This window comes from Corylus avellana, chromosome ca2 (assembly GCF_901000735.1).
Source record: "Corylus avellana chromosome ca2, CavTom2PMs-1.0".
Classification (NCBI taxonomy): Eukaryota; Viridiplantae; Streptophyta; class Magnoliopsida; order Fagales; family Betulaceae; genus Corylus; species Corylus avellana.
Window position 1 is genome coordinate 19,473,955 of NC_081542.1, and position 9,257 is coordinate 19,483,211.

Genomic DNA, 9,257 nt, shown 5'->3' on the forward strand with positions numbered 1-9,257 from the left:
ATATATTGTTTTTATCCAACATAATTGATGGGACAAATTGACAACGAAACTTTAAAATATATGGAGTAAGAAAATGATTCCAAATAATTGAAATGTGGAGAAGTTGAATTATTCCAAATAATTGTTATCATAGGATTGATCCTTGTAGTTTGAACGAATTTTTGAATGAAAATTCTGTCATTTTATGTGAAACGTACATGCAATTTGCGTGTGAATAAGTTCAAGTGTGAAGTCTTTGCATTGAGATAAACTTTCAATCCCAAAGTGACCGGCAATTACATCTTCTTTATTTCCCAAAGTGGATTTTTCTTTTGGATTTATTGTGAATGAATGAAGAGAGTGGATATCCACAAATTCCATTGCAAAAAAAAAAAAAAAAAAAAAAAAAATTGACATCATGTGGTCCACGTGGAATTTAAGAAGCAATTTGCATGAAGAGGACTTGGATTTCTTGGATTTATTCTTAGTCGGTCAATAAAAAGTTAGCTACATGATAAACTTAGGATTGTCACTTGGAAATTATTGACATGCATGCATCATGTGGAATTTAAGAGGCAATTTGCAAATGGTGGATTCTTTGGATTCAGATTAACTTTTGTTGGATTTATAGCAAATGTTACATCTCCTTTATTTTCTTGGATTTATTTTTGGTCAGTCAAGAAATTGGACATGTGCATGAAAAGTCATCAATGCTTTCATTATCACAACCACAAGTAAAATATATTCACAATGACGCTTTGAATTATTGACTCATAATGTTCATATACGTACAATTTTATCTTCAAAGCTGAAGCCCAAATAAAATTTCGTTTTTCATAAAATTTTTAAAATTTTCGTTTTTTTTTTTTTAAAAAACTTTTGTTTTATAAATTTCGTTTTTTTAATCCAAATTTACGTTTTATAAAAATTAATAACTTTCATTTAAAAAAAAAAAAATTCCTTTTTTCGTTTTTATTTTTAAAAAAATAAATTTACGTTCTTTAAAAAAATGAAAAATATATATATATTTTGTCTTTTTTCAAATTTATAAGATATTTTTTGTCTTATTGAAAAATCTATAGGGTCATTTTTGTCTTTTTGTTTGCCTTGAGAGGACATTGACAATAGTTTGATAGTTTGAAAGAGACGGTCAAATTAAAAATTTGGAGGGCAACATTATCAATTAAATGATAGTATGAGGGGGGTATATGAACTTTTTCATAAATTATAAATTACACAACTTATGTATATTTACATGTTTTAAATAATAGGAAAAAAATGCAAAATTAGTTATTGTGGTTTACTTGATTTGCAATTAGCTCCTTGTAGTATCAAAATGAACTCAAAGGTCCATAAGGTATGCTAAAAAAATAATTTAATCGATACGGTCAAATTCCGTTCACTAACTTAACATATTATGATAACATGAAATGTTAGAATCAATAAAGTTGTGATACTTGTCATATTTAAGTCAGTGTCACACTAACAGAATCTGTTAAATTAGTGGATGAAATTTGACTGTAGGGACTAAATTATTCTTTTGGCATACTTCGAGGACCTTTAAGTTCATTTTGATACCACAAGGAGTTAATTGTAAATTAGATAAAATACAAAGACTAATTTTTCATTTTTCCCTAAATAATAATTAAATTTTATTAAATTGTTTATTTATTTCATTACTTAGCTTTCCGAAGGTGACATGTTATATCTATTTTGAATGGTCTATCATTTTTTGTTTTGGAGGTGGATGGAAATTATTGACATCATGGGGTTCATGTGGAATTTTTTTTTTGACATGTCCATATCGCTTCATAAGGCGTGGTTGCTGGCCAATTGAGCTACCCCTTGGGGACAGGGTCCACGTGAAATTTAAGAGGCAATCCGCATGCATGGAGTCTTTGTATATATATATTGAGATAAACTTCTAAGCTCCTAATTAGGAGTGCTCAAACTTATGAAAATTAAGCTTTGAATAATGCAACCTGTAAATCAACATTTACGAGCTGGTTCATCCCAATATATAGCTCATTGGCCTAGGCTTTAGGTTTTGAATATTTCTATATATTTTTTGAAGTCCAAATCTAACTTAATCATGACCTTGAATAACGCTAAAAATAATATGGTCCAAAGTAACTTATAAATACTAGAGTGATTCATTCAAGTATCTACGTGACATACCATCATATATATATATGGGTCCGTTTGCTAATAAAAAAACTTAGAAAGAACCTATTTTTACTTTTTTGCTCTTAAAAAATCTAATATTGCATTTTAGGATATAAGCTTAAAAATGAGATTTTTAGCCTAAAGGGCTCCTATCGTTTAGGCTTTTACTATGGACAAAAATTATATTTTTCAAAGCAAATCCTTGTCTTACTAATTAAATATGCTAAGAAAACAGGCTCTTAATCTTTTCCTTTGACAATTTCGTGATACACCATTAGGTACCTACATTACATGACTCAAAATAAAATACATACAAGCCACGTACAACAAAATATGAGTCTAGTTCCAACATAAACGTGCTTTCTATTGTACGTGGCGAATTGATGCAAGGATCAGAATGTTCGACCAACAGGAAAAAGAAACAATGAAATGTATTATTAATAAAGATAAGACATTAAAAACCTACATAATTTATTGCGTAGAAACTAAAACAAACGGGATCAGAATTGTTTGGTTATAAAACAGTTTCATAGTTGATACAAGTATGATATTCCCGATCAGTTGGTGGTATCCCTTGCTGCAAATTGTTGATAGTGCTAGTGAGGGTCTCCATCTGAATTTGTATTTGTGCATACTGAGTCTCCATCGACGACATATTATAATAAAACTTGATTAACCAGATGATACATGCAGACACGCACACACAGATCAGAAGTTTTAATATTCTCGCAAATGGCCAAGAAATAGCTAATTGTAAGGAAAAACCTTCGCCACCACTTTTCTTACCAGTAGCGGACGGGTGATTAGTCTCGCTATTTGTGTTTTTTGTCATGCTTCTTCGACCAGATTTGCTTGACTTGAAGGAATGCTTCTTTAGCGATTTAGATGAACTTGTTTTCCCAACTAAATAGAATCAATATATTATGTATAATTAGTGCCCAGCATCACGAATGGCACCAGAGAATGCTCATCAAGTCAGCAGCTTATATATATATATATATATATGCAAACACACACACAAATATCTGGAGTTTCAATATATGAAAAATAGCTGATGATTGGAAAAAAAAAAAAAAAAAAAAACCTGTGGCAGGGCGTCTACTTGTCTGATCATGAGGAATATCTGACCGCTGGTTATTCCTTTTTGGTTTCTCTTCTTGGGGGTTTTTCGTGATGCTTGGCTTCGAGGAATGCCCTCCTTGTTATAGTTTTTTCATTTTGTCTCCATTTCCCACCCCCAAAGTTACAGTTTATCCCCCATTTTAAAATAAGGGAAAATTACAGTTTACCTTCCCAAAGTTGTCAGCGATTTGCAATTCAGCTTCCAAAGTTTCAATTTTTGCAATCCACCCCCCTAAAGTTTCAATTTTTTGCAATTCAGGCACTCCGTCAGTCAAACCCGCTTTGACTGACGGAACAGTGACCACGTGCGACGCACGTAGTCACTTTATGCGATTTAGTGCCCAAAATACCCCCATCAAGTGGTTACACCTTGACGCACGCCCAAACCCATCTGACCCACGCCCCGATCCTGCTGACCCAACTCCCAACCCAACCCAACCCAGACTTGCAACAAATAAACAAACGTGAAAAGTCTCAGGCATTCTATCACGCACGAGGTTCACCTTGCTGACTCACGAGCGAAAGGGACGACAAAAGAGACAGCAGACAAAGTTAATGGGATGGATGAATATAATTAAAAATGTTTCGACAATAAAACGAGGTTCATTTAGTACTTGACTAGCTTTTTAAGTTTTTAATTCTATTTAATTATGTTTCTCACTAAATAATGTTGAAGATTGTTCTATAAATCTGGTGGACATTGTAGCCAAACGCTCCAGCAAGCTTTTGTAGCAAAAACTCTTTCCTTTGACTGCTCAGCAGACTCTGAAGCTCCATTTGCAACGGCTGCCTAGGATTATAATTAATTGCAAGTGTTGTCATTCTCCTACAATATATCTTCAGCATAATATATAGTTGTTCTCATCATGCCAATAGCAATTTCTCTTACTCATGATTTTCCTCTTCTTCTTTTTTATTTATTTTTTGTTTTAATTTTTTTTTTCCCATTCATAAAACTTAAGCCTGGTATTTCTATCATGGTGGTTCCTATATACAAATTTATTGCTTCACGTACAAATTTCACAAATTGATAATTTGTTGCGAGGGAAGGCCTAGCCAACTTAGCAGGACAATCGCACTGCAGTAATATTATATATCACATGCTAAGAAACTACAACTGGGATCTCTATCTCTCATCAGCTTACACTGTACTTTTACCTTATGGAAGGAATTTGATAAGCATAATGAGGAAGAAAAATGAAAAAGTTAAGCAGGATCTTTATTAAAAATCATCTCTCTCTCTCTCTCTCTCTCTCTCTCTCTCTTAGTTTTTGTAGTCACTCTTCATCTGCTCATCCATTTAAATATTCTATAGATCGACATGCACAATACCATATACTGACCATATGTTTTCAATCTGATTTTATTTCTTACAAATTAAAGAAGAAAAAGTCCAAGGAGGTGCTGTCAAGTAAAGAGCCCCAAGAAGGAAGACAAAAGGCAAAGGTGACAATTGCAAGGAGTAATATATTTCCAAAAAATGAGAAGACCTCAAAGGGCTTATAGTAGTGGACAAGATAACGATCAAGTATTAGATGAGCCAGTGCCAGATGATCATGTTGTAACAGTAGATGAACATCATGATGCCAGTGAGTGCTGTTTCATTCTTTATTGTCCATGTGCAGTTTCATACACATGTGATACACAAAAAAAAAAAAAAACTTTTCCAATTAATATCTTAGCTAGAGAGAAGTGTTTTGAATTCATTTGTTTCATTGTGAATTTGGTTAAAATGATCTGTTAAGTATTTCTATATAGGCCAAGAGAGACCCTCAAAGGAAAAGAGAGAGAATGACGCACACACAAAAGAAGAAGAAACATTTCATTTTCTGCCTTACAAGATATTTTATATCTTCCTGCTTCTTTAGTATCTAAATAGTGTGATCTATGATCACCCAAAATATGTGGTTCATATGTCTTCTGCTTCAAAATTTCCAGGTGCAAAAAGATTACACTACCTCGACACTTCTGTTCGCCTCTATCAAGCTGCCCTAAAAGGTGATTGGCAAGTTGCTAAGATTCTAATTGAGAAATATCCAGATCTCGTTCGTCGTCCCATAACAGAACAGAAAGACACAGCTCTTCACATCGCAGTTGCAGCAAAACACGCCACTTTTGCAAAAGAACTGGTCAAATGTATGACTTCGGAGGACATAGAATTACGAAATGAAAATGGAAACACAGCCCTTTGCTTTGCTGCTTATGCTGGTGGATCAGAACTCGTGTCAATTGTCCAGGAGATGGTGCAAGAGAACAAGAAGCTGCCACTAGTCCGTGGTAGCTGTGGAAATACACCACTTTACATTGCAGCTTTGAATGGAAGTAAAGAGATGGTGTCCTATCTATACCCTCTGACTCCTTTTGAAGATTTGGCTCCTATTGACCGCATTGATATCCTTGTTGCCACTATTTCTACTGATATGTATGGTATGTTCTACATCTCACTAATATTTAGGAGTTCGAAAAAATTAATTTCCAATTTGATCTACTTATTGAAGTTTCAATTGAACGTGAAATGTATATCATAAAAATTTCACAAGACTAATCATTACATTGTAGCATAACTTTCGTAGTGTTAGAAATTTTTCAACCACAACACAATCTTGGACTTTTCTTCAATCCAATTTAAAACTGTCTAAATGCATATTTGGTGAACAGGCTACTCATAGGGGAGAATAATTTTGGTCCAAAAGAAGAAAATGGAATTTTTAATGTGTCTGTGATTATATATTTTTTTTTTGAGGAATATATTCAGAAACCTTTATTAAGCTAAACTGAGCAACAATCAAGAGGGGGAACTAAGCTCCTCCCTGCTTACAATACCACCAATACTGTGTGGGGTAAAATCCCATCTAACAATATCCGTGACATGGGTCCTAGCCATAGCAGCTAGAGCATTCGCAGCCTCGTTGGCCGATCTTTTGACGTGGGTGAAGATTGAAGAAGCTAAACTCCTAGTGCCTTTCTTAATGTCTTCTATCAAATGCCCATACTTGCTATTACACTGAGAATCCGAATTAATTGCTTGCACTACCTGCAGTGAGTCGCCTTCAAAAACCACATTCTGGAAATTCTCCTCCTGACATAGAATAATTGCATGAAGAGCAGCAAGTGCTTCCGCTATCACTGGTTCTACGTCAATCCACTGGTGTTTGCTGTAAGCTACTAGGAATTTTCCCCTCTCGTCCCTTGCAATAACACCCAAACCTATGCTCTTGTTATAAGGATCCACCGCGGCATCCCAGTTAATTTTAACTGTGTTGGGAGGCGGTGGCTGCCATCTCGCTATGTCTGCCTCAGCTGCGTGGTCTTCCTGATGACTGGTGGGAACATTAAGTCTCCGGAAATCCTCAAGCCCAACCTCCGCTTCTTTCAATACTTGGTTAGGGTGTTGGAATAAACCCCCGTGCACTACTCTGTTTCTGCGCATCCAAATCTTTCTCGCAGTAACAGAAAACAATTCAACCTCCCTCTTCTCACACCGTCTGAGGACGTCCGAGAAAAGTTGCCTGAAAGACCCTCCGTTTGTGCTGCATTTTTGCAACTTAACAATACTACCGCCCCACACATCATTCGCAGAAGGGCATTCCCAGGTGATATGTATCACTGTTTCAGTATCCCGCAAACATAACGGGCAAATCTGGTCAGCACACACTCCTCTGCGAAATAGATTGTCCTTCGTAGGAAGGAGATTGTGGCAAGCTCTCCAGATATGCATCTTGACTGCTGGAGGAACCATCATACCCCAACACCTCTTCCATATCTCATCCTCATTTTTCTTCACTGAGCTGCTCGGTAATTGGCTCTCCTTCATTTCTATCCCCAAGTGATATGCACTCTTAACAGAGAAATCTCCATTTTTTGTGCACCTCCAAATCAGCTTATCACGAGGGAGTAGAGAGCTAATTGGTATATTAAGAATTGTTGAAACTTCTGTGCTGAGAAAATGGTCCTATAAGATGTGTCTCCGCCACGATTTCTGCTCTTGATCTATGAGATCACAGACCCGCATATTTTCCAGCAAGGGAGTTTTCGGTGATTGGACCCTGAAAGTCGTTGGTGTAGGCAACCAACAATCCCCCCAGATGCTTATATCCCTCCCATCCCCAACCCTCCATATAGCACCTCGCTGTAAAATCACCTTCGAAGAGAGGAGACTCCTCCATGCGTATGAGGGCCGCGTTCCAAACTTTGCATCAAAAATCTTAGTCTGTGGGAAATATTTGGCTTTCATAATTCGGGCTACCAAGGAGTCCGGATTTTGCATTATGCGCCATAGCTGTTTCGCCAAAAGTGCTTGATTAAACATCGTTAAATCTCTGAATCCCATGCCACCCTTAGCTTTCGAGATCCCCATTTTTTCCCAGCTCATCCAATGGATCCTGGAGGAGGTGTTATCCTTGTGTCCCCACCAGAAACGCTGCATAAGACTATTTAGTTCTTTGCACAAAGATTTGGGGAGTAAGAACACACTCATACAGTATGCCGGAATTGCTTGGACCACCGCCTTGATCAGAATTTCCTTTCCGGCTTGTGAAAGGAAATTAACCTTCCAATCATTGAGTCGTTTCCACACTTTTTCCTTAATTCCCTGAAAAGCTTTGTTCCTCGACCTCCCAATTAGTGTCGGGAGTCCCAGGTACTTTTCATATTTATCTGTTACTTGTAATCCCGACAACCGAGTAATCTCCTCTCTTTTGGCCCTGTCAGTGTTGCGGGAGAAAAATATCGAAGTCTTATCCTTGTTTAATTTCTGGCCGGATGCTGTCTCGTATTTATCCAAGATCTTGGTGAGGCGTCTCCATTCCACCGAATTAGCCTTGCAAAACAGCAGGCTATCGTCGGCAAAAAATAGATGACTCAATCGTGGCCCTTTCTTCGACGTAGGGACCCCTGTAATAACTCCTGTGGTCTCCGCGTGGGTGAGCATAGCACTCAATGCCTCAGCACATAGGAGGAATAAATAGGGAGAGAGGGGGTCTCCCTGGCGCAATCCTCTTGTCGGAATAATATTGCCCACCGGTTGCCCATTCACTACAATGGAGTAGGTGACTGAACTGATACAAGCCATGATCAATTTAATCCATCCTACGTCAAAGCCCATTTTCTTCATTGCCTCTTCCAAGAACCGCCACTCCACCCTATCGTATGCCTTACTCATATCCAGCTTGATCCCCATGAACCCCACCTTACTCCACATTCTTGTCTGCATGGAATGCATGGTTTCGTAGGCTGCTACGATGTTGTCAGTAATTAGCCTCCCTGGAAGGAAAGCGCTCTGGTTTGGGGAAATAATCATAGGCATAACAACTTTAAGCCTATTTGCCAAAACTTTAGAAATAATCTTGTACAGCACATTACAGAGGCTAATAGGCCTAAAGTCGGCTACAGAAATCGGATTAGTACTCTTAGGAATCAAAGCAATATTGGTAGCATTAATCATACCATTCATACAGGCAGAATTGAAAAAATATAAAGCGGCATCACATACCTCGGGACCCACCGTGTCCCAATGTTTTTGATAAAACCCCGCCGTAAACCCATCCGGTCCGGGAGCTTTGGAAGGAGCCATTTGATCCAAAGCTTGTTTGACCTCCTCCGAAGTGAAATCAGCCAGCAAAAGTGCGTTCATATCCGCATTCACCTTCCTGCCAAGGACTGCAGTACATGCCTCAATATTAGTTGGGCTAGCCGTTGTGAACAGCATCTTATAATACCCCACAAAAGCTTCTTCAATTTCAGTGGCCATGGTGCACATCTTCCCCTCGGCGTCCTGAATTTGATCAATAGAATTTTGTTTCCTTCGTTGTGTGGCACATGCGTGAAAGTACCTGGTATTTCTGTCCCCATTCCGTAGCCATTCTACTTTCGCCCTTTGTTTCCAAGATAATTCTTCTTGTTCCAGCAATTCAGCATTATCCTCCTTAAGGACTTTCTCTTGTGCACTTCCGCTGGATCCTTGTACCCTTTGAAGAGCCTCCAGCTCCTTG

At 37.6% G+C, this 9,257-nt stretch overlaps 2 protein-coding genes across 2 annotated transcripts; one reads left to right on the plus strand and one right to left on the minus strand.

The window, feature by feature from the left end:
- The first annotated feature begins 4,692 nt into the window (after window positions 1-4,692).
- Window positions 4,693-5,936, plus strand: LOC132169260 (ankyrin repeat-containing protein P16F5.05c-like). The gene is made up of 3 exons (XM_059580323.1): window positions 4,693-4,856; window positions 5,206-5,694; window positions 5,926-5,936. The coding sequence occupies exons 1-3, from the start codon at window positions 4,748-4,750 to the stop codon at window positions 5,934-5,936; spliced, it is 609 nt and encodes a 202-aa protein (XP_059436306.1). The 5' UTR covers window positions 4,693-4,747.
- Window positions 5,937-6,052: 116 nt separating this feature from the next.
- Window positions 6,053-7,081, minus strand: LOC132169261 (uncharacterized). The gene has a single exon (XM_059580324.1). It carries the CDS (start codon window positions 7,079-7,081, stop codon window positions 6,053-6,055), a length of 1,029 nt encoding a protein of 342 aa, XP_059436307.1.
- Window positions 7,082-9,257: the final 2,176 nt, after the last annotated feature.